Genomic DNA, 26,085 nt, shown 5'->3' with positions numbered 1-26,085 from the left:
ATTGCTGATTCTCCTCTGACTGCGTTCTTAACTAGGCATGGGAGAGATCATTTCTTCTTGGGTTAGGAACAAGCTGACAGGAAAATAAAAGGGTAAATGTTCAGCTTTCATGAAAGAGAATTTGGGGACTCCTTTTGTGGAAGGTGTAGTTGGATGACCAGACCTGCACAGAAAATATACTGGAGCACTTCTCTGCCAGCAGAGGTCCTCAGCCCTGTGGGGCTCCAGTCCATGAGGCTGGAGGCACTGCTGGACATTGGCTGGTCCTTGCTTCCCTTCTGTTACATAGCAGAAATGGGAGATTTCTGGAGAAGGGGAATGGGACTCTGGGGATTGGTGCTTGGGGCACTCAGAAGATTGGTAGAGGTTCTGGTCCTTACAGCATCACTATGTGGTAACTGCTCAGCTCTTTGCTTTTTCTGTTGAGAAGACAGGTGCCATCTGCATTAGAGATAAATCACACCCCAGAGCTTGCTCTGACTGGCATCAGCTCATTTCAGCTCAGCTGAGACCAGATTACTGAGAGAGATCTGCAGAGCAACTTGGTTTCCAGAACTATGTATGACCTCCATAGCACTCTCAAAAGAGCTGTGCTAGCCTGCCATCACTGCCCATTTCCCTACATATAGGTAATCGATTGGAAAATACCTGTCAGATCATTGAGTCTAACTGTAAATGTAATACCAGTACAGGCTCCCAGCAATGTGGTGGTTATTTTTTGGATACACTTGAGTTTGCAGAGGAAGAGGTTTCTGTGGGCAAGGAACCTTCCTGGGTGTAACTCAGGAAGGCTGCAGTGGGCTATGTCAGCTAATAACATCAAAAATCCGTGCCATTATTATTATCTGAATTGATTCTTCTTCAATACTTCTAGAAGTGACATCCAGGTCTCAGCTAGATCCATCCTGCTTGGAGAGATGGCTTTCAGCTGCAGACCTCACCACCACATATAGTTTAACAGCTGAGAGTGCAGTAGTGGGGTGTGGGAGGCTTGCCCAAAATAGCAGAGGAAGTTGAAGACTGTGTCTTGTTATTAGTCATTACTTGCCTTACAGGAGCATTTTTGCTCTTTCTGTTGAGAAGACAGGCTCACAATAGCATCTACATTTTATGCACTTCCAAGAGAGGCCCCATAATATATCCCAGGGTTTGGGAAAGCAGAGATCCATGAAATTTAATTTTTCCACTATTTCAAACCTCAGGTAAAGAGTACTGGAAGAACAGACTGCTTTGTCATTTGTTCATCTCAAGCATGTACAATCACATGACAACTCAAGTCTGCTTAAGGACTACTTCCCTATTTCTCTTGATACTTTTTATCCCCATTGAACTGCATTTAAAAAAAAAATCCTTCTCCCATCCCTTCCTGGATGTTTAAAATATAAATGTGCATTTATAAAAACCTTGAAAGTTGGCGCAGCTATGCTCTGGGACCTAAATTTGCAATGGACAAAGCATGCAGATGGCCCTGGTTTTCTTCAGTCACTAAGTGTTCTCAGTGCTGTTTTCTGTTCTTGGCTCAGTCTCTACAGCTTTTGACAGCTGCTGTAGTGGTGCAGACTGTGCTCCAGTGCTACACCCTGTGCCTTTGTTGCTGTAACTCACTGCTCACTGGGCTCTGCAAGGAGCCCTGGGCTGGGTGGAGTGTGTTCAACACATGGCTGGTACCTCACCTGTGTCTGTATCAGGTGTCACTGTCTGGCTCAGTGCCACTGAGGTTCCTACAGCTGGGAGAGCATCAGGTGTGACTGAGAGCCACCTGGCTGGAGAGGTGGGCAAGGCCTCTGGGGAGCAGGGCACAGGCACCATTTCTAAAGGGGGCACAAGTGTTGTATTTGTTTTGTGCCTTGGGCTGCTGATGAATATCTGTGTAATAGCTGGGCCCACATTTGTCACGCTGCAGTGGCTTGGAGTTATCTGAACATTCTGTGTGTTGCTCTTGGTGCTTCAGGGTGAGTAAAACTCAAGGTGATTAACATCCTAGTCATGTGAGAAAGCACCTCTCTATATGCTGCCCTCTGGTCTTTGCCGTCACAGGCTGGATCAGCACGTTAGCAGCCTTTGGGGTTTGGCATTGATCCCGTTCTGCCTCTTACCATCTAGATGGGATGAGGGACTCCTTCTTTCCCCAGACCTCACAGGGACAGGGAGGTGGAAGCTCAGTAGAGCTCTGCTTGCTCTGGCTGTGGTTCCTTCTGCCTGTGGCATGGGCGTAGGTCTTACTTGTATCAGAGCTGAAGTGAAGCAGCCTCTTGTGCTCTGTGTCTGCAGTGACTAACACAGAGAGCTGCTGAATACTCAACGAAGTCCACAAAATCATGTAACTTCACAGTGCAAATCCAAGTCCTGGCCTGGTTCTACAGAACTGTAGTGAAGTGTCTGTATATAGGGCAGAGAATTGTATGGTCTGGTGAGGGAAGGGGAACTGAGTTCTCAGGCATGTGGGATCCAACTGAGAGTAATAATGTAGTGGTACAGACTGGAGCACGAAGGTGCTGGTCACCTTTTCAAGACTGGTGAAAAGCTGACATGTTTCAGTTGCTGTTTTTCCAGTTGCACAGACTCTACAATACCATGTCAAAAAGAGGAAGAGGTAGGAAGAAGCAAGATGACATCCTTAGGAAAGGGTTCTCCAGTGCACACAAGTATGTCTTACATGGGGACGTTCTTTTCCCTTGGAAGAAGAAATCCATGTCCATCAGCCACAAAGTTTCCTTTGATCACATGCCAGTACTTATCTTGGGAAAGACTACAACTACTCCCTTAAAAGTGGGAGCCACAGTTAATGAGTGGATTGGCATAGGACACTGTCCACCACATCCATCTGTTAACAGTGTAGGGACAGGGATCTAACTCAGGAAGTGTGAAGGAGAATCAATCTTACCAGCACATACACTACAAATTTGAGCACAGAAAAATTTACTGGTTCAGCCCTTGAATCAACATAAACCAGCAGAGCTGTGTTTTTTTCAGTGCAGATGTACTGATTTATATAGTATAGGGTATGTTCTTAGTAGTTGGAAAGATGTTTTCAAGCTTTACACAGACTGGAAATTTAATTCAGCAACTGTAACTTATTCCTGGCTTTGAGGTTACTGCTATTGACTCTGGACTACAGACAAATGTACCATAACCAAGTGGCCCTTTTCTAGCTGTAGTTTCTACACTCAAGGAAAACACACAAGATTTTTGCAGAAATTAAGAAATATATTAATAGCAAAAGTCATGAATCTAAGCCCAAGATGTTAAGAGAAGTGAATTTGGGGAAGACTGAGCATCTAAACAAACCCTAAAGAGAAAACATGTATTTCATAAGAATATGCTCTAATAACTAACAAGGTACCTGTGCTTCACACAGGTTAGACTTCTGTTTAAACGAGCCCTTCAATCTTTTACTGCTGTTAGATATTAATCAAACTCAAGAAAGTACCAAAATTAATGAAATTTTATTGGCAAAAATCAAGTTGAATGTGACCTATTTAGTTCAACAGATGCGAGCCTCAGTTTAGTTTATCAAAATACTTCAGTTTTCCAGCTGGATCTGGAATTATCTGTGCAAGAAAGAAAATGGAAATGTTAGTCAAAAACCAAAGCCACGAAAACACAACAAACTATAAAGCCAGAACAGCACAGCATTTCATAGTAGGATGCTACTGCCAACTCACTAGCAACACTGAAGAGTCATTTATCAGTTGATTTGGTACTAGATTACTGTTCATCTCTAAAGGTATGTAACAGCAGTAGCAGAGAGATTCAACTGATTGAGGCATGAGAGAGTGCAGCCTACCAAAGGAAGAATTTTGACAGCTTGCTCCAAAAGCAAGGTATTTTGATAAATTAATGTCTTTAATCTAGAGGTTTAGAATTTACTTACAGTTCTTCCCTTGGCCACCACACTCTCATGGCTTCCTCTGGTTTGATCTAATTAAATCAAACACATTTAGAAGGCATGACTACATCTTTGAGAAAGGCTTTTTCATCTACTCTGCTATTATCTGCATCTTTTGCACAGAGGAGATGGAGAATGCTTATGTATTGCTTTAGATTATTAAATTGGCAGTATTGGAGCTGTTACTATCAGCATTTTAAGACTGTTTTTTAGAAAGTATGTTAATGCCATTGTTATCTAGGTAATCCTAGTTATGGAGGGCAGAAGTTTTCAGTACCAAAATACAAATGTTAGGCCAGCCAGCCCTCTTTCATTTTACAATCTTAATATCCAGCTTTCCCCACTATGACACTCCTCTGCCAGCTTGAAAAAATTGATTCCCAGCCTCCAGTCATCCTGGGACGTTTTCTCATCCAGCAAGGAAACATGGTTTAACATTCCACTGTTTTTTACCATCAAGTATAATGCTCACTAACTCTGCTTAGAGGCTTCTGGGACCTGGTTTTTGTTGAGCCAGCTCATTAACAACAGTGCTCTGTCATCACCAGATGGTTCAGAAGGAAGCCTCATGCTCAAATAAATGACAGTGATCTCATCTGAGCGAGGCAGCTCAGACCTCTGATGAAAGTTTCATTATTCTGCTGAGGCTCACCCTGGGCCAGGGAACACAAACAAGTTCAATGGGTGTTTATCTGAACTCTGGCTCCTCTGCCTGCAGTCACATGGAGCCCAGGAGTAACAAAGAAGGGAGGGCAATTGCACAGCAAAACAGTGCTCCCTGCTGGAGTGCTAATGGCACTGGCTCTGGGACATACGACAGCAGCCTGGCAACTTCTATCTTTCTTTTTTTTGGGTAGTGCTCAGGATCTGCACTAAGAAACAACTCCACCAAGAATTTATATGGACAAGTAACCAAGAAGATATAACTACCTCAGGAGTTTCCTACTTTCCCTCATCAGGTGTTAACAGGAAGAAAGTTCTTGATCACAAACTCACTGGTGATCAAGTGAATTTTGTTCACACACCAGGAGTTTGAAACAACTGGAACATGTCTACTGTGATGGAAACAAGCCCCTAATGAAATCAATAGTAATTCAAAAGATGTAACTTTAATAATGTGAGATTAATCATACGTTCTCATTGAAAGTTGCTAAGATTTTGGATTTGGTTTTAGTAGAAATGATGACTGAGTGCTTGTTGGTAGTACATGCATGTTAATATAAACAGTGACTTACTGTTTCACTGCCAGGTTTCCAACCAGCAGGGCAAACTGAAAAAAAAAAAAAGGGACAAAGCTGAAATATATTTACACACACTGACTTTTGTGTGCTTAAGATTCTCTTTCTGACCATGAAGTAAAACACCATGAAGTAAGTGTCACATGTCAATATCTGAAACTATTAAATGTGCAGTTTTCTTTACACGTGGGATGGTGACCTAACAGTTTATACCTGACACAACCTACCACTTATGTTACCTGAAAACTGCAGATCTCTGGATGGATGCCTATACCTTAGTTTAATTCTTGTGCCCTTCTACAAGAAGTATTGGCAAGGCAGTGTCTGAGAATCAACACCTCTTCTAGTAAAACCAGCAGTTTTCTCCTAAAATTCAGGTGACTACCCAGAGACTTACCTTTCTTTCTTTAAAACCAAAACTAGGGGAATTTTTTACTAAAGAAATCAGTTCAAAGATTCCACAAGAGACTTATTTTATTTTTAGCCTTGCTTAGGAGCAAAGGGACCACAGCATGTGCTTACCATGCAGTGTGGCTGGGGGCCCTGGGACCACGTGTACAGCTGCATATTCTGGAGTAAAGCTCTCATCCGTTCAGAGCTCTCCCTCTGAGGTTTCATTCCAAGTAGTTATGCCACATTACACTGCTTTAAGATATGCTGACAGACAAAATGCCTCAAATGCTAGTAGGAATTGTGGAGAACTGTTATTCTGCGCAAAGAAACCAATGAGGCATCTACAGAGGCTCTCCTCAACATTCACATAAAAGCTAGGAAAAAATGTGGTATTCTGGAAACACTGCAAATCAACATTCTGTAAGATGGCTTTGTAACTAAATGTGGATAAATTTCCTTAGATGTGCATAGCCTAAGTATCAGCATCTATCTTTTCAAGTCTGTACAGCACAGCAGAATAATGAGTTGTATCTTCATATAAAGGTACTTTCGAATGCCTGGTGACATTGAGTTGAACTGGCAGTTAAGCTGCTGAACATGTATTCATATTTGAACAAATCTTCAAATAAATTATTTAAAGAAATGTGAAAAGTTCACCCTATGCTTGAACTGGAGGAATAACAATTTTTGATACAAAGTAATGATCTGAAGAGAGTAAAACTTCTTTGTTGGGGAAAGATGATCACATAGCACTTACAAAGAAGACACAAGTATAAATGGTGCTATAATTTCCACAGTATACCCATGTATCTTGACATGAAACACAATCAATTACTTGTCACAGCTCCTCAATGAATGGCACAGGACAAGGATGGCCTGCATGTCCATTACTTTAGTATGTAAAACTGTACTGAAATATTTGGCCTCATTCTTCACAGCCTCTTATTTTGCACAGGTTTATGCTTGTGACACATGGTACCCAATGCCAAAATTCACACTAAGGAATGCTTTATGCTCTCATTCTCGGGGATGTGAAGCAAAATGTAAATTACTATTCTAGAAACAGCCTAAGGACCTGGGACCACAGAATTAAGCAGGGCAATCAAACCACTTCAGTCACTGCATGAGGCCAGTCCTTAATGCTACAGAGCATCTTTCCTCTGAAAAGCTACAAATACAGCTTCCAGGCTAAGTAAAACAATCTTCAATATGGCAATATCTAAAAGAGCACCTTCTCCATGTTTGTCTGTGTACTGGAATGCTTGTACTAAACGAAGTGTTTCATCCACTGATCTCCCAACAGGAAGGTCATTCATTGTGATTTGTCGAAGGATTCTCTTATTGTCAATAATGAAAAGACCTCTGTGGGGAAAAAAAAGTGTGTGTGTTAGGAAACAGAATTAATGATAGCGTTGTTTTTATGCACTGTTTTATGTCTGCTGGATGGGAGGAATTTGATCTTTGCAAACACCATACAGCACTCACCACCAGTAACCTACTATTCTTTACCTGGGTATCACATGACATGAGCTGAGCTAAAGCTAAAACCAAAAAGGGATACTTCTTTGCAGAACATAAAACTAAGCTTTGACAGGTCCTGCCAGGGTATGTGCAGATGCTATGCCATTACAGGGATCCCAAAAGACACTATTCAGTTTTTGGCAAACATACCTCTTTAGGTAACCTTAGTCTTGACTCCACTTGGACTTGGGAGGTCCCTGAGCAACTGTAGTTCTGGTGAATCCTGCATATTTGCCCTGCCTTGACCCCTCTTCTGACTCATTATGACTATATTTTTTGGTATTCTTCAATATTTGTTGCTTGCTATGAATCCCCAAGTAAAATCTGCTCTCAAAGAAAAATTTCAAATGCTTCTTTAAATATAAAGCATTAAGAATTACCCCAGCAAAAACCCAAGTGAACTGCGATCCAGTGAAATACCTAAGTGTATGTCCTTGATCTTCCAGATACACTCCATAATCCTTTGAAATCTGGTGTGTCAGATCAGAAAGAAGGGGAATCTTCATTGGTCCAAGTCCTCCTTGCTTACGGGGAGTATTAATCCTTTGAAGGAAAGGAAATATAGATGTATTTCTCATACAGATTTAAAGTCCCTACACAAGCCAGAAATCACAAACCAGATCAGTATGGACAGAAGGATTTAGTGCAAGTGACATTTTTTCTGTTCTGCACACAAAGGAGATGAACAGTATTTGTGGCTTGAACAGAATGTTCAGTAGATCTTTCGTAGGTTTTGTCCGTATCTGTTAATGATGACCTCTTTCTTATCAGTCACATTTGCTTTATGCCAACATGCTCATGAACTGGGACAATGTGAAGCATTTACTGATAGTTTCATTGTTTTGTATTTTCTTTTTGTATTTGTACTATTTTTTGGACTGAGACATGACATATTGCAAGCAATACACATGAAACAAGCTTCATAAATAAAGGTACTTTCACACACTGGGGTTAAAATTTATTTTAAACATTTGTGTCAATAGCATCACACTTGCACACATTATGATATAGCTACACAGGCTAAAAATCTGGGGAGTACCGTTCTTCAGCTAAGATTGAACCATGAACAATGTTTAGTGAAAGACAAGAGGAAGATACAAACCATGCTAAGTGAGTGAATTTGGAGTCCACAGAACATGCTACTACTTCGGTATTTATTGCTCTGAATTCTTCAATTCGGTCACTGAAGGCGATTATCTCAGTTGGACAGACAAATGTACTAGAAAATTTAAGACAAGATAGAAGTCAAAATTTCATGAGAAAGCCAGTAAATTCTCTGCTTAACTTAAAATGGTGGATTTATCATAAATTATTTCAGCTTTTGCTTATTTTTATTGCTTCTTCAAGTATTTAACCAAAATGCTGCCTGACAAATCCTCCACCCTCAGACTCCAGCTTAGCTACAAATGGATTATTTCTGAAGACTATAAATCTACAATTATCTTACAATCTGGATTCAGAGTTTTTACAGTGACTTTCTTTTAGATTTTATGAATATTAACTGTCTGAATTTAAGCACGATAAGCCAAATTTTTCAGAGAATCATAGTATAATTTGTTGCTACTGAGCATGTCTGCAAGTTTTAACTAATTTGTCTTCAACTTTTTGTACTACAGAAGAACTGAAGTGATAAAGCTAATCATGTTAAAATATTAAAGCAGTTATGCATCTTCATTTTGTGGAAAAGAATGGGACTGTGCCTTAGAAAGCAGAGATGTTTTCACTCAATCAGTGAAGTTACTGCATTCTAAATAAAGGAGGTTAATGTTAAATGCTCTTAGGATGTTACAGGATGAGCTTAAAGGGAAAATGCCACCTCTTGGATAGACACACTCTAGAAAATATAGTTGGGATGCTGTCTTCTATTTGCAGCACTGATTTACAGCATGAAACAGAACACAGAAGCTGCCTAACTGGGGAACTACGAAGTTGTTTTTTTTGTGTGGAGACACAAATTAGTGGACACAGTTATTAGGACAAAAACTGTGTTGCAATTTTACCAATGCATGATGAGAAAACAAATGCAAATAATACATTTTCTTCTGTCACTCCTTTCTTCTCTCCCAAATTCTTACCAAACAAAAATACAAGACCTCAAAAAAAGAGAAGAATTAATGAATTACGAATCTAGTGTAGCTGCACTCAGTCTTGGTATGTCTACAGTGCTCTTACTTACAAGTCCAGAGGATAGAAGAAGAAGACAAGATATTTTCCTTCATAATCTGTTAATTTCAGCTCTTTAAACTCTCCATTAATGACTGCTGTTCCCTCCCAGTAAGGTGCTGGCTTGGAGACTGAAATGCAAAGAATGTTCAATTAAAAGTCAGAATATGATGCCCGTGTTCAAACCAAACTGTCCAAGGACAGCTGTTCTTCCTTTTGCTTGAAAAACAACCTGCAGCACAGTTCCACAATGAAACTGCTTTACAGCTCTAAACAGGGGGTGCAGAATGATGAAGAAATGAAGGTTTTAGTACACATGGAAAGTAAATAATTTGACCAACTTGTGCTTGTACGTGAGCCCTGCTAACAACTGATAATCAAGGCCACACAAACCTTATCTGGGCCTCCTGAACAAACCATGTGTGCACTGCCAGCTCAAGGCACCTGCTAGACTGAAGGGGAAGCTGTTCAATACTTCAGGTACCCACACTGTTTTGTTAGGAATAGCTGTTGTGAACCAGAGGCATAAGATAGTTCAAATTCACATTGCTCCTTTTTAGCCATGGGAGTTCTGGTCCACAAAAAATACACGCCACAACATGTTTAGAGACAAATGCCTAAAAATGCAACATATGTTTATTAAATTACAGCTCCTAAGCAAATTGAAGACAGCTGTGCTTTAAAAAAATATCCAGTTGAAATGCATGAAATAAATTTACTATTCCTATCAGAAGAGATTAACCTTGAATTTAAAATATTAAAAATTAATCTGCCAGGTACTATTTTCATAGCAATGTGAATTGTGAGACAAAAGATAGCGTATGCTGGAGTTACCAGGTGATCTCTATACATGTCAAGGACATTGACACACATCTCCAGGAAATTAGGGAAAAGCTTCTGAGAAAAATATGTGGAATCTTAAATATTATCTGGATGGCGCCTGCATTGTTTGGCTCTCCTGTTCTTAGGACAGCCCACAGCAGCAGAATATAGTCAGTGAGGATGTATAACAAGGACCTTCAGATTAGGAGGGAGAAGGAAAAGATATTAAACAAAATACTGCATGTTTGGACCCCCTTCTAAATTAAGGTAATTGTTTTTGCAGTTATAAACACCCGTCTGTAATAACTGACATAGCAAAGGGAGAAAAAACCCAAACAATGTTGGTTACAAATATCTTGGCTGCTTTTTTTTTTTTTTTTAACATCTGCTTGCAAACGTTTAAAACAGAACGTACACCCTGGCTCAGTAAAGGAAAAGGATGTTAAAGCTGTTCATTCTCACAGGGAAGATAATTTTTGTGTGATCTTTCTGTACTCTCTGTCCTGCAGAATGGGACTTGGGAGCAGGTATCCCTGAACATCTCACTGCGGCGCGATTTACGGTGTTTGCCCCCAGGTCTGTCATATAAAGCCTTTAAATCACAACAGAGCAGAGGCACGAAAGCCAGTGCCAAACCCAGCGCGGTGACAGCGGGTTACAGACGTGCCCGTTCATTGTTTCTGACCGCGGCGTGAGCACAAAACATTCCTGTGTATGCCTTAAAGCGCTTCCCTGAACTCGTTCGCCATTTCTGCAACCAGAGACCTTGCTGGACGCCCGTGAGACGGCGGCGGGGACCACGATGGACACGCAGGTCTGGAAGGGGCTGGCGGGGCCGGTCCGCCCGCCCCTCCCCTGCCTGCCGAGGCCTCCCCAGAGGCCGCACGCAGAGCCGGCGTGGGGAAGGGAAGGGAAGGGAAGGGAAGGGAAGGGAAGGGAAGGGAAGGGAAGGGAAGGGAAGCGAGGGGATCGGGAGCCCCCGCGCGCTCCGCCTGACGTGGCGCTGCCGCCGCCCCCTCCGCCCCGCAGCCCGGAGGCGCACTGCGGGCACATCCCCGCCCCGGCCCCATCCCCGCCCGGCACTCACTCTTGGCCTGGCTGAGGTGCAGCGAGTGGTCGGAGACGGGCAGCCGAGCCGCCTCCCCGGGGTACACCTGCCCGCCCGCGTAGTAATGGCACTGCTCGTCCCCGCGCTGCCGCGCCGGGCGCGGCTCCTCCGCCTCCGCTTCGCCTCCCAGCGCCGCCGCCACCAGGAGCAGCAGCAGCGCCTGGCGCCGGACCCCGGCCCCGCCGGCCGCCTCCATGTCCCGCCGAGCGACTGCACGTCCCCGCGGCGCGGCGAGGGGCGGCGGCGGCGGCGGGGAGGAGCTTGGTCCGCACACGCTCCCGCCGCATGGCCTGGCCTGGCCGGGACTCGGGGAGGCGGGCACGGGGAGCTGTGTGCTTCCCCCGGGCCCGGCACAGCCACCCCGGGGCACAGCACGGCCACCCCGGGTCCGGCATAGGAACCCCAGCCCGGCACAGCGACCCCCGCCCGTCACGGGAACCCCAGCCCGGCACAGTCGCCCCGGGCCCTGTTCCCTCCGTGGGACCGGGCGCTGAGCCCGGGCAGTGCCGGCGGGGCTCGGCCTCGGAGGAGACGGGAATTGTGTATGTGTGTAGAGAAAGAGGGGAAAAATACACGTGTGTGTGGAGAGAGAGCGCGCACGTATCCGGAGCGTGTGATCGCAGAAGGAAACTATCAGCGTGAGAGGCTTCCCATCTGCTATCATCTCTCTTATCTGTGGCAGCGTGGGTTCTGTGGGCAGGGCATCACCCGCGGTCATACCCAGCTATGCCAAGTGCAGCTTGTGCGTTCTGGCCTCATGAATACAGGAAATGCGAAAAAGGGCACTGCCTCAGGCTCAAAATCTTGAATTGTTGCCAGGTGGGCTGAATGGGCTCCATGTGGTGCACGTGGTGGATGTGTAAGAGTGTGGTTTGACAGAAATGAAACACTAAGTGCTTTAATTCATTAAATCACAAAATGGTTTGGTTGGAAGGGACCTTTAAAGATAATCTATTCTAATACCCCTGCAATGGCAGGGTCATTTTCAACTAGATCAGGTTGCTCAGAGCCTTATCCAGCCTGACCTTGAATGTTTCCAGGGTTGGGGCATCCACCAGCTCTCTGGTCAACCTGTGCCAGTGTTTTGCCGCCCTTACTGTAGAACATGTCATCTTTACATTTAGTCTTAATGTACTGTTTTGTAGTTTAAAACCATTACTCCTTGTCTTATCACAACAGGCCCTACTAAAAAGTCTGTCCCCATCCTTCTTATAAGCCCCCTTTAGGTACTGGAAGGCTGCTCTAAGGTGTCCCCAGAGCCTTCTCCAGGCTGAACAACTTCAGCGCTTACAGAAGAGATGCTCCAACGCTGTGATCATCTCTGTGACCCAGATGCCTTTGTTCAAGTTTGCCTTGTGAGAGATCATTTTTCCCAGTGCTGAGTAGATTGTGGTTCATATCACAAAACAGTTACATATTTATCACAGATAAGGATAGATAGAATGTAATTCCACAGTGCATTTAATAACAAGATTTTGGAGACAGTAACTAGGCTGTGACAAGCAGTTGGTAAGGCTTTGCAGCACAATTTCTGGTTGAACTAGGCATACCTATTGGACTGGGACAGGTTAGGTCATCTGTTAAGTGTATCAATTAAATTGTACCCAGGACCCTTAAAAATTAAGGTGTGAGAGAGCTGGAGCTGTCCCTTATCAAAAGTGTTGACTTTTTGTGTTTTGAGCACTGTGGATGCCATTCTCTGGGGAAACTGGTGGTCCAGTAAAAGTTTTACTCCAGACTGACAGTGTCAGGAATGTCTGCAGTGCACCCTGTCTCTGCAGATGATTTGTGATAAATGTACCTTCAGGATAGTGTGGTACCTGTGTCAGAATGGACAGCACAATTTCTCTCCTTTTTTTTTTTTTTTTTATGATACAGAACAGGCATGTAAAGAGCAGAGGCAAAAGAAAATGCTGAGTTGAGGGTCATTTTCGAAGAAGAAAGGCTCTGTAAAAGAAGAAAAGGATTAGCAAGGCACCTGTGATTATATGTTGTGTCTTGAAAAAATCCTACTATTTTTGTGGTTTCCTGCAGCAGATTTCAATCTTTAAAAAGATACTTCACAAAATTAAATTCACAGGAGCGGGAGAAACAAGATATTGCAGTCATGCTTGTACTTCTTAGCTTATGATTTTAGTGTTCCTTTCTCCCAAAGCTCTGACTTCTCTCCAGAAGGGTCTCCTTTCCCATCTCTTCTGGTATTGGCATTCAAGTTCCAGTCTAGGTTCTACAAGTTAGGGTCATGCTGTTCATATCCTTACTGCCACAGTAATAATCTTATTTGGATATGTTTGCCCACCTGAAGGAAGGGATTGACGATTACTGAGGATCAGAAGGGTAAGGCTCTGGAACAGCCCTCTGATGAGTACAAGAGCAAAACACCTGCATATTTACTGGGCTTGATCAGTATGCGTTGAGTTATAAAAAAGTTGTATTAAATGTCTGCCTACAGGGGAAATGGACTTGATGACACATGAGATCCCCTTGTCCTGTTTTTTTCACAGGGAGTTGGTGGTGGCCATTCTCTGATTATACCTCCCAAAGTGTTGAAAGCAGGATAAAACCTGTTCCTTTCTTTGCTGCTGTTAGAGTTTGACACCTCACCCCTATCAAGGTCATGTCATTAAAAGGAGGATGAAGAAAACCTGTTTGCTCATGTTAAGCACTGTGGCTGTGGTGGAAAAAAACACTTAAACAATCTTTGTACTCCCACTGATCTTGGAATCAGACAAGTTTTACATTTAAGCTTGCTAAAATGTGTTGAGAGATTACTGTCTTACATGATCCAACTCTAGTAGCGCCGAATTTAGTACCAAGCTTTCCTCAATCTCACTGCTCATAAGAAAAGTGACAGTGATGGCCTCTGTGTGTTCACAGAGAAAGTTATTTTGGTCGGCCCTGCTCTTCTCTTTGTGGTGGTGTTTTGAGCTGTAGGAAATGGCAGTGATTTGAGAGGTAGACATACAGAGAAGTTGAAAAAAAAAGAGCAGTTGCAAGGTATGCACTTTGCATAATGTTAACGTCCCTCAGTTGAAAGATATTCCGGCATACCTCTAAATGAGAGAGAAAACCAGTAAAATCAATGCAGTAAAAATAGAAAAAAAGCAGGCCTCTTGTGAGTGGAGAAAATGCTGAAGGACAAAAACGAGTTTTATCTGCAGAATAGAATGTTAGTTTAATAGCGCTAATTTGAGCTTCGCATGTGATTAAGTCTATATAGGCATGGAACAGAGTTCAAAAGAGCACCAAGAAAGACTTCCTGGGTGATGCTGTACTCTCAAGACTTCTGCAAGTGATTAAAAAAAGAAAAATTTCATAAATGGAATCCAAGATGAAGTCCAAATGTATATCACTCTTCAGTGTCTAAATGGAGATGGGCAGTCTTCTTTTTTTTTTCCCCAGTGATGAAATACTTGAACTGAATGCTGATTTTTGTGTTTAAATTGGTGATATTAAGCAATGCTGTTAAAGTGTGATAAGAGAAACACTGCTACATTCATCTTGTGATACAGCTCTTCTGAAGCTGGTAGGGCTTACCATTATGTAAAGGGAAATTTCTTAAATCCTTCCTTTCCCCCACTGTGCTGCAGGCAGCATTCCTCATGTCCTGCCATATCCAGGCCCACAAAGATGGGTCAGTTTTGGCAAAGGGCTTGATGGTGGCACTAAAGTTCTGTAAGCAGGGAGTGATTTAGGCTACTAAGCAGTTTAGAAGTGGTTATGGAGGTTCTGTGTGGTAATAAAATACCTCACTGCAATTTAAATGACCGAACATAAAAATATCTTGGAAAAATTAGTATAATATATTGTAGCAAGATACCTGTCACCATTTCCTGGAACAGATGGAGCAGATGTTCAATATTGTGCTGGTGAAACTAGCAATTGGTTTTATCCTCCTCATGGTTTACAGGGACATTTTAACAAATATATTGCTTGTCATGCATGACAAAAAATCTATAGCGTAGGAAACTTTGCCGGAGAAAGGAGGGTAGAAAGCATCTGTTTTGTGAGAGGGATTGGACTGGAACAGAATGACCATAACTAAAATTACCAATTAGAGAAGACTTCTTCTCTTTGACTCTTACTAAGGCCAGACTGGTGGGGTCAGCTCTGTGTGTGCTTACTGCAAAGGGGGCTTGAAGAGAAAGTATATCTGGCTGAGGAGTGCTGCATGGTGCCATTTGCTTTAATTGGAGCTGCATCCTGACTTCTGACTGCTGCTTGTGTTGTCAGCTTGTGGAAGCAGTATGGCTGAATAAATATAAACATAGACCTTGTAAAATCTGCCACGTTGTACTATAGAAGCATCATAGATATGTTCATTCCTGCAGCCTACCTCTGGGGAATGCATTAGTGTTTGGAGAGGAATTCATGTTTTTCCTCTGCAAACCCACCTGCCATAGAAAAGTTCTGCTTCATTTCTTTCCCTTTCTCCTCTGACTCTGCTTCTTATGTCATTGGTGTCAGAAACCCTGCAGGGCCTGTGTGATAGGAAAAGGACAGAGCACGTTACTGATGTGTTTGACTGAGCATGGCAAAAAAGGGTGGTTGGTACTGCTAGTCACCGGGTGAGGGGGGAGTATGGTTTCTAAAGCTCCTGTTCCAAGCTTTCTTCTGTCTCTGTAGGTGCTGACAGAATCTACAAGTTTGTGAATATAAACAAACATTGTGAAACCACCTTCTTGAGTTGATAAGTCATGTAGTCCTTGCAGGGCCTCATCAGTTTTCCTTTGGCTATCACCTGGGGGTGGGTTACAAGTGTGTTTATGCTCTCCCTTTTTTTTTTTTTTTTCCTTTAACAAGCATGTATTCAAAGAAAGTGCCCAAAACATCTCTGTGCACTAGCACAATTTTTGGACAGTTGTACTGACAAGTGAGGACTGAGAAAGTCAGTGCTGAACAGCACCTGTTAGACATATGCTGTTCTCTGCAAGTCAGTGAACTGTGAAGGACAGCACTGGAAAACCAATGCTGGCTGTCTTGGACGTGCCCTTGGCAGCATGCTGCTGCTGTGCCCTGAGACCATCACAGCCCGGAGCTTGCTACCCAAAATCACCTAGACAGCTTTGTCTGGTGGTGCTGACCAAGAGACACCTCTACCCACAGAACAGTAACCCCACTGTGTCAAGTGTAGCGATCTCCATCAGGGACATTCACGGGGGTTCACAGGCTCCTGCCCTCGGGATCTCACCCTTGGATCTGCCTTCTCAGGTCTGAACTGAGCCTAGAGCACTCTGGTCCAAGCCTTGGGCTCAGTCAGCCTTTGGGAAAAGCGGAAGATTTGTCACCTCTCTGCTCAGACAAAAAGCAAAGCTGTGTCCTGCCCTTGCAGGTGTCTGAATCACAGCCTCATGGATGGAAAGAAACCCTCTGGCAACCGAATTCCATATTCTCTCAAACCAGAACAGAGACAGATGTTGCCAGTGTTTATTGGTGACAGCTGGGGGATGCCTCTTCTGTGGGTAGCCACTAAAGCCTTGCTCAGGCTTATGGGTGTGCTATGTGCCTTGCATTTGGGCACTGAAGGGAAATGGAATGTTTAGCTGCTGTCAAAAAATAGATCCTACTGTCTGAAGCATGGGTGATCCCATGATCTGTGTAGGAGAGAAGGCTGCATTCCCAGGATAGTGGGAAAACATGGTCTTAAAACCTTCCAGCTCTTCTCCTTATGCTGGCCTGTCTGTGCCTCTTCACTTTTATCTTGAAAAGCTTTTTATATTATCTGTTTTCTAGCACTGTTTTATACCTAAATTTGCTTTTCTCTTCTTTTCGTACTTACGAAAGAGAAAAATGGCTTGTAATGAGAAATATTCATGCACCTTGATGTGTCAGTAGCTTTTACATTGCTCACTAGATGGCAGTACGATGCTTGTTGTACCGATTGAAAGAACTGGAGTCCTCTGTTCTCAAAGTGTCTGAAATTTCCTGAAATCTGGGGATCTGGTATTTGCTTCTTTAAAATACAAGATTCACAGGTGTAGGAAATGCAAGTTGAAATCTGTATTCAATCCTCATAAACAACCCCAGTTCCTGTGAACTTGTTACAACAATCAGGCTTATATAATTTTTTCAGTAAAAAGTTTACACTATTGGGTAAACTCTGAGAGTGAAGATGCTGGTGATACCACAGTAGTCTCTTAAAAAGGACGGAAAGAAACCCCCAACCATACAAATCCTGGTGAAAGAGGTGAAAATTTGTAACAGAAAATGAGTTTTAACCTGGTCACTATAGAGTGCTGAAATCACTACTGGATTTTTGTTTCTGCTTCCAGTTTTGCTAGCTACGCACAGTTTTCTGGGAGTTTGGGTAGCACTCCAGAAAGCTATCATCTCTAACTAATCTGAGTGGAGTGTACAGGCCCTGCTTCTTCTCTGCTCTTTCAGAAATCTCTGTGCTCCATGTAGAACTGCTATAAATAAATGAAGACTTTACCTTTTTTATGGTAACATCCTCACCCATCCCAACTCAATTTTGCACATATTTCAGAGGTTCAACTATTTCAGCTTGCCCACTTGGTCTAATGCAAGGACCTAGAGGTTTCCTTGCAAAGCAAAATTTCTTAATAATTGGAGGGGAAATGGACCCAGTATTTGTGTTCCCCAGACCATAGGTATATGTCTTAAGTCTCCTATAGTTCACTCCAATAGTCTAATTTAGTATATAAGTTGTGTAGTAAACTGTAAATTACTTTGGGTTAATAGTAAACTCCCGTTAGAGTCAAAGCTGTTTTTCTGCTTTGATTTGTCAGCTTTCCAGGTGGCCTTTGTGCAAGAGTCAATATTTGATCTACCACAACTAATCTTGAAATCTAGTGTTGTTGTTTTCCCATGATTAAAGGAAAAAAAGCCCATGGTACATAGCTATGAGTTTTATTTATTATTGCCTGCTTACTCTTTTTTAGGAAAGGCATTATTCTTAGAAGTTTGGAAAAGTTTGCAAGTTTACTAATTCTTAAGTGAAAGCATAGGGATTTCAAGATACTGTAGGTATTATAGGTAGTACACTTGAAGTATACTACCTATGTGCAAAGCATTTATGAATTTATGCCTTACAGTCTCATTCACCATTACAGAATCAAAATATGGACGAAAATATTTAGAAAATACTTGCTACAGTCGGGTGCAGCTGCTTTTCTTTTCTCTGCTGCACCTGAAGCCTAAAATAAAGCACAATGTGCAACTTGCACACTTAAATCATAATACAAGAGTGAGAACCAGACTACTGCTACTGTTTTCTTCAGTATGCAGTCTAAAGTGATGAAAATGGGACTGGGTTGGTTCACACCATCATGTAATCTGAAAATAAAATAGCACTTCTGCATGAGCACAGTTAATGCTCTGTGTGCCATTCCAGGCATGACCCAAAGTCTGTCCCTGGACATAGGGTTGAATATATCTGAACCACTCCAGAACTGCAGCTGTCTTGTCAAAATTTGTGTCATCTCTGTCATTCACTGTGTGGGAGTTGCTGCTGAATAATGCCCCCTATTTTAAAAAAGATTTTAAAACTTTCTAAGATTTTGAGGATGGTAAGTATTGCTGAGATATATAGAATGATGTGTTGATCTTTTGCACAAGTAGCTGTTGCAAGGGATTATTCCTCAGGCCTACGCTTTGAAGTAGCTGCTGTGAGTAACTATTGACTGAGCTGAAGTTGCCAGTTAAGAAAGCTGATAACACAGAATAGCTGATGGAGCAGAGCTCCTCTCTTAGACCTGGGTGTTGATTTCTGAGATAAAATTTCTGCCAGATGGTATTTTTAATGGAAATGAAACAAGCAGCATTAAAAAAAACCAAACAACCCAAGAAGTCAGATTCTATATCTCCTGATCATCCTGTAGGAAAGCAGACTTCGAGGTTGTCTGCAACATTTGCTGCCATTTCTCAAAGGCCTGCCATGATGCTTTTTGTCCTGATGAGTCTGCAGCCACGTAACCAACAGACTGGAGCCTCTTAGTGTTTAGCAAGAAATAATTGATTTTAAAAATGCCTCATTAAAAATACCTGGCATAATCTTGATAATTTCATTTTTATTACCCATTTGGTCAGTTTTCTTACTAGAAAGCCATCCAGAAACTGTTGCGGCAAGTTGGCATTGATACTGAAAGGCTTGGCTGTGCCCTGAGCTTTGTGCTCTGCTCCTCCCCAGGCAGCAGCAGTGCACCTTGCTTGCTGTACCTGCTGCCTGGACATGCTTGAGTAGGTCACCACAGCAAACCACTGTTTATATTTACCAAATTGTTTGTTAAGGGTCAGTAGTTCATTATAATCCCAAGCCACTTCGTGCTTCAGTTCATTCCCATTCGCATCTTGGTGCTCCTGGGTGCTTTTGATAATGGCAGGAGAGCTGCTGTGGGATTGTTATTGTGGAGGGAGGGATAGACTGTCACCAGTATGTCCTGCCTCACAGAGGGGTTTCTTTGAAAAATTGCAAATAAAGAGGAAGCAGAAGGCTCCAGGTGACAGAAGGTATAGCCTGGTCAGTAAATGCACTAAATCTTCCTGCAGCCATTCAGAGAAAACAAGTCTGTCCTGTCTGTAGCTACAGGGGCTGTCTGTTTTTCAGAAGCTATAAAGTTTTGCTTTTAGCCTGAACATTTGTGGTGTGAAGCCTGCTGTTGGTGACAGCAGTGCTCCACAATGGAAGAGTGTGAGCTTTGCTGGGCAGACCAGCCAAGTGCTCCCTCTTTCCTCACTCTCCAGAGTGAGCTAGATAACAGCCCCAAGCCTGGAAGGAAGAAATGGTGAGCCCTATGCCTTGAGCTTTTGTGCAGTGTTGCTAAACTCAGATGCTAAGAGGTTGGAAGATGGAAAGCAGTAGCAGTAAGAGACCTGGAGATCTTTAGAGCTGTCTGGTTCCTGATATGTATGTAGGATTCACATGTCTGGGTTTCCATGAAGGCTCCAGACTGCCGTTGTTTTAAATGAAAGATGAACTTCCATGTAATTGTGAGATGTTTGAAGGAAAGACTTTGGGGAAACAAGCAAATACGGTGATGTTCCTGAACAACTGTGCCCAGCCTTTGGGTGGCTGAAAGCAGAAGTGTGGAGGACACTTTTGCCATGGGTCAGATTTTTTTCTGGTTCTTACATGAGGTTTGTGTAAGGGCGGTGTGTGGGGTCTGTACAGCTGCTCTGCTGTGCCTGCAGGCTTGTCCTGCTGTGGGCTGGCTGAGGGAGAGGCCAGCAGCTCCTTCTGCCCTCCCTTCCCCAGCAGAAAACTGCTTCTGAGAGATGCAGCAGGGTCAGGGCTGTTTTCAGTGCCTGGTTGGAGAAAATGAGGTTACAGGCATCACCAGGAGGAGTCTGGCATTACTCTGCTCCCACTCTGCCCAGCAGACCCTGCTGTCCTGGTTAAATACCTCAAAACAGCTAGACCAGGCTTGGTTTGGAGGAACATCATCTCTGAAAGGTTGACTCAGGCACCTGAGGAAATTGGTGTGGAATAAAGACTTGGGAGAACTGAACTGAGTCTGAGCATCAGTAATGCATCAAGAGACATGAATATTACTAAAATATATGAAATGAAAGTTAGTGGAAAAAATGAAACATTTAGTGAAGCATGCAGAGCTGGAAACATTGCCATGGTTATTAGGTTTTAATTAGTTGGAAACTGTTCATTCAAGCTCTGTTTCTGTGCAGTGATTGTCCTAATGTGGTTAGGTTTGGGATCTAACGTTTCTGAATTTTCCTTTCTTTATGAGTGCTAAGTACTGAAATCTTCGTTATACATGTGTCCTTCTGGCTTCTGGAGTGCTGATTTTTTGTACACGAATTTTGCAGTAAATGATACCAGTTGCTGCCTAGTGGTACTTACTGTAGCCCCAGGGACATAAGTGGTCCTACTCAAAAGACATTTAATGTGAAAGGAGACATTTGAGGGTGTTTCACAACAGGAAAGTAGTGCCATCTTACCTGTTTCACCTTTCAATATCAAAAAGACTGAGAAGCTCAGGGCCTGTGTTTTTACAATGCTCCGTGAGCTCACATGGCCTCTAGATGTACGCACACAGACACCTAAGTGTGTCAGTGAAAAAACTCAAATTAATTCTTTTTCTTCCACTGAAAGGTTGCCCCTCCACAGTTGAGAATACTCCATTACTATTAAAATACTTCATAATACCTGTTTTCAGAGACAGGAACATTTTTAATCCCTGGTCTCGCTTCACATGAGTGAATACAGATCTACCTGTTAACTAGAGCATTTGTACCTGGAATTAAAAAGGTGTATTTTGGGCATCACTGTGTGTCTGATTTCCAATTCCTTGTTTGGAAGTCTTTATCTTTGCTATCTTATCTGATGCCTTCTGGAAACAATTTTCCCTTAACACCGCTTCATAAGTTTCAGCATACACTAGACTGGAGGTTCTGGGCCATTTCTCACGTTTTGTAATGAATTTTCTGATTGAATTCTTTTACAGGTAGCACCTCATACGTGCAAAGCAGTCCCTAAGATCCTGGTGGATTTTTTACTTATTTTATGTATACAGCTCTAAGAACTTGTGATATATTCTGAAAAGCTAAATTGCCACTGAAATGTGCACATTTATGTTTTCCAAGGCATTAAATGAAAAATCTGAAAAGGGATAAGAATAAAATAAGAATAAGCCTATTAACATAAAACCAGGTAAAATTAGAAACCAAGTGTGTTTGCATAGTTAAATTTTATTTGGAATAACCACAACGGTTTGAAATAACTACCAGATCTGTTGTCAAATAGCTGAATGTTATTAGAGAAACTCTGTCACTTGCATTAATTTCATTAATGCCTCAGGCTTTACATGAGTAGCCATAACACTAAGGTGATTAATCCGTGATTGTAAAAGGAAGCACTGGTATAGTTCTGTGGGTTCAAAATTTTCCTCACTGGGCAACCCATGAGAATTTTAATTTGGAGTTTTGTTAAACCTTCTTAAAAGTTAGTTCTATCATGTAATATTCTTCAGTGATGGCTGAACGTGGGGTGAAAGGCAGGGGCCTCTCCCTTGTGAGAGCAGATCCTGCCCCCCTCCGTGAGCTCCAGAAAGGCCTGAGTTCACAAGGAAGGTGGAGCCTGGCTGCAGGAGAGGTCTGGCTGCTGAGGGAAAGGTTATTCTGTGGGGGTGTGTAGGGCACTAAAGGTGTGGGAGTAATTCACAGAACTGAGCAGCTGCAGAATAAAATAGGAGTGTTAGTGGAGAAAGAGTCATGATGGGGAGGGATTCTGCTGCTGTAAAGCAACATGAGTGACTGTGAGTTGAAGGCACTAAACAGGGAATCCCTGGAGAAGAGGCAGTGCTTGGCATTGTTCAGAAGAGCAAGCAGGGTCTTGTTTGCATGATTAGGGCTGGAGGGACTTTTGGTCATTGCAACCACTGCACACTCAGATTCATCCAACTTTCAGTAACGGAACAGAAACTCCTGCACCTCCACCGCACAGTACACCTCCACTGTACCACAGAAAAGGAAAATAGCAGTTTGACACCTGTATTTAAAAAGGACTTTGGAAACATGTCAATGTGGCTTTTGTCAAGAGAAATCGTGTCTGAGAGAAATCCACTGCTCTTTGTCTGAAGCACTGACATGAGTGTAGATTAGGGTGATTTGGTCAGTACAGTGTGCTCAGATTTTTCTAAAGCTTTTGATAAGCTCCTCAGTTGGAAGATCCTAAAGAAGCAAAACGGTAGCAGGATGAAAGGAAAGTTCCCTGCTGGAAATGACGTGAGGAGTAGGAATAAACAGTCAGGTATTTCAGTGGGAGATAACAAGTGGAATCCCAGAGGGATCTGCACTGAGTTCTGTGATGTCTGGCGTATTCATAAGTGGTCTGGAAAATGTCCTAAATAATGCTGGATGCTTCTTTGACTGAGTTATTCAGGGTAGGAAGAATAAAAATCTACTTTTAAAAACGTGGTGAGTGGTGCTGCAGTAAAATGGCAGCCTACATTTGGTGCCAATAACCACGAGATAACGCACATGGGAAAAAATAAACCTGACTGTACGATGCTGAAATGGACTTTAAACTACCTATTGTGACTCAGGGAAGAGAGTTCAAATTAGCTGTCAGTAATTCTAAAAATGTTGGCTGAGGGCAGAGCAATGCTCAAAAGCAAATGGATTGTCTGAAATTGCTAGGGAAGACACAGCAAACAAAATAATTATTTTGCTGTGCATTCACCTCTTGATTACTGTGCGCTGTTCTGATCTCCACGTCTAAGAAAAGCTATGGCAGTGTTCGAAGGGGACAGAGAAACCTGACAAGTGTTTTCACAAAGAACAGCTTCTGAATTGAGATTGATTAAATAGACTCCTTAGATGGGAAGAGGGAAGGTGGAAAGGCATGCGATAGCGATGTTTAAAATCATGAGTGGCACAGAGAAAATAAGTAGCAAATGGTTGTTTGCCTTTCTCCCAGAACAAGAACAAGGGACATCAGGTGGAATTACTGGGTAGTGGCTTAAGCAAACAACAGCAGACTTGGTCCTTGTGGTGTGTGATTAAACTGGAACCAGTCTTACAGTATTCTGCTGGGTGCCAGGAGGTTAGATGGGCTCAAAACCAATCAGGTGAATTAATGGAAAAAGAAATCTATCAGGGACTATTAGGCAACAAGATGACATTTGTGCCCGAGGAGCTGTCTGCGTGGCAGGCTCTGGATGTGGGGAGGAGAGAGTGGAGAAATGACTGCATGGTTACCCCTTTTAAAAGTTGTTTCTCTTGGTATCTTCTGCTGGCTCCTGTCAGCAGTGGAATACTGGACTAAGTGGACCTTTGATCTGATCCAACAGAATTCTTCTGCATAATGTTTCTGTTTAATGTTTTTTATGTTTTTGCACATAAAATAGCTCAGAGATCCAGAGGGTCCCAAGGCTTGATCCCTATTAAAAAAATTTAGACCCAGCCCGGATGTCCACTCGAAGTCTTGAAAGAGAACATATTTGGAAGGTCTCATTGATCCAGCTGCCTGAGAAGGTGAGAGCCCTGGTGACTTCAGTAATGAACCAGAGACACCCAGGCTTCTGGGTATCAAATTTGGTTCCTTGTAGGATAAGTAAGTAAAATTAATACCTATGCTGCATTGGGTTTTCCTTCATCCTGTAGTTCAATGATTTGTAGGTTTTTTTGCATTGTACAGTTTATTGTTCTGCTTTCTGAGCACATCTGATGGATGTACAGGAGCAAGCCAACATACTGTCATTGGTTAGAGAATGTCCCTTTAAAGCGGCGACAAAATTACTCTGTAGCTAGAAGTGTGACCATGAGAACTGTATTTTGATACCAGGAGAATGTTGAACTAGAGTTAAATTGAATGTCTGTTTCTTCAAGGAGGGCAAATTTAATCAGCTGCTCAAAATCAAATTAAGGGGGAAATCAGTTTGGAAAAACACAAGAATTACAATATAGCTAATGACCTGAGGTAATACTGGCAAGAAATTTGCTTTCACATTATAAAATGAAAAATTGTTGCTCTAAGAGGGAACTGCTTGTAGCTCGTGATTGCCAGGGTAGTTCAGAGCCTGGTATTTCCTTGAGAGAACAATTAAAATGTGCCGCCCTTCCACCATTTACTTCCCCTCTATTATGGTAGTTAATACCAACAGTTATTATACTGTGATCAAGCCTGTCAGTGTTTCTATCACAGTATTATTTCTAACTTGGATGTTAAGCTGGAAATGTTTTCCCAGCCCAGCCTGAAACAGCCTCTTGCAGCTGGTGGCCCATGAGTGATCCACAAGTGTCGTATCTTTTGCAGAAACACAGGCTCTCCTACAGCACCAGTCCTTGTAAGAACCATCTCTGCAGCTGGGAATAGAAAGTGAATACTGCATTTGACTGCGTCTTGTTGCAGAGAGGGATTTGGATTTTAATGTACACATTATTTTGATTCACGTTGGTGAGTAAGGGGGCTTTATTCAGTGTGGTTGAAAGGGACGAGGTCTTTTTGCTGCTGATCTACTTCCAATATAAAGGGAAGACACTGAAGGAGCTGTGGCTCAAAGGTTCTGCTGCTGTTCTCATCCCTGAAGGTGATCCCTTCTTGCATAAATTTTTCTCTCTTATTGACAGAGAATTTGGGGATGGTGGCCAGAAGCTGCAGCCATGACTCAGTAAGAAGGGGAGAAGTGCTGCTCTGATATTACTTAGAACTGCATTTAACTTAAAACAGCACAGTGCCTTGCTCTTCTGTGACCTTTACCCATCAGGAGTTATTAGCTAATTGAATTCAGAAGGTAACTCCCTAACTGTTTTCAAACTAAATTAACTTGCTTCAAGGGACCAAGTTGTGTTTGTATTTCCACAGAGATAATGAGTTTAGGCTTCAACTGAAACCTTGCCAGATAATGAGGAAAAAATAAATCAATGACCTCACTCTTATCTGGTCTTAACAGGCAGGCTTTCCTTTGCTAAAAGTGACCCTGAAGTGGTCTGGATTGATTCACACAAATACCAAACCCTGCATCCTGCTAAGCAGAGCCGTCCTGGGGAACGCTTTGCTCCACAAGGAGATCTAATCTGCACATCAGCAAAGCTGCAAGGATTTGAATCACAGCTTTTCTTAGAGTAAAAATGAATGCTTCTGAGAAATTCAAATGAGCAGTAAGATAAAGAGTTAAGGAGGAATTTAGCTTCAGTGCTAATTAGAAGAAAAAAACCACATTCTCACACTTGTGCCTGGGACTGAACAGTCTTCATAGGCATATACTTCTCTAATTCTCCATAGACATATGCTTCTCTGATTATTTAATTAGCTGATATTGTTAAATAAGAAAAGCTTTACAGACATTAAGGGGAGATTGTTGCCTGCTGAGAACTGGTGTAGCTGTGTCGGTGGAGATCTTTCCTTTGGTGCCTTGATTAATGGAAGAAGTACACAGCTCAGAAACGTGCCTCTCCAAAAGCACCTTCTCACTCTCTATATGGATCTCTCAAGTGAAGGCTTAAATCTTCAGGTAATAAATGTGATTAATAAT

General features: G+C 42.5%; 1 protein-coding gene and 1 long non-coding RNA gene across 3 annotated transcripts in view; one reads left to right on the top strand and one right to left on the bottom strand.

Annotated features, from left to right (window-relative positions):
- Window positions 1-3,186: 3,186 nt before the first annotated feature.
- On the bottom strand, window positions 3,187-11,727 carry PRDX4 (peroxiredoxin 4). 2 transcript variants are annotated; one of them, XM_039551622.1, is made up of 8 exons: window positions 11,114-11,727; window positions 9,218-9,335; window positions 8,144-8,260; window positions 7,462-7,584; window positions 6,752-6,882; window positions 5,125-5,159; window positions 3,875-3,921; window positions 3,187-3,551 (listed from the first exon to the last, which is right to left on the bottom strand). In XM_039551622.1, the coding sequence occupies exons 1-8, from the start codon at window positions 11,328-11,330 to the stop codon at window positions 3,548-3,550; spliced, it is 792 nt and encodes a 263-aa protein (XP_039407556.1). In that variant the 5' UTR covers window positions 11,331-11,727; the 3' UTR covers window positions 3,187-3,547. The 2 variants fall into 2 exon arrangements, with proteins under 2 accessions (XP_039407556.1, XP_039407552.1); XM_039551618.1 differs by lacking the exon at window positions 3,875-3,921 and having other exon boundaries at window positions 3,427-3,551; window positions 11,114-11,356.
- LOC120409968 overlaps window positions 10,681-26,085 on the top strand; it is an 88,630-nt gene continuing 73,225 nt past the window's right edge. Inside the window, exon 1 of the long non-coding RNA XR_005601857.1 lies at window positions 10,681-10,840. This is a non-coding gene — a long non-coding RNA (uncharacterized LOC120409968). The remainder of the gene's footprint in view (window positions 10,841-26,085) is intronic.

Source organism: Corvus cornix, chromosome 1 (assembly GCF_000738735.6).
Source record: "Corvus cornix cornix isolate S_Up_H32 chromosome 1, ASM73873v5, whole genome shotgun sequence".
In the NCBI taxonomy this organism is placed as follows: Eukaryota; Metazoa; Chordata; class Aves; order Passeriformes; family Corvidae; genus Corvus; species Corvus cornix.
The sequence above is the reverse complement of the archived record's forward strand: the minus strand, read 5'-3'. Positions and strand labels throughout refer to the sequence as shown.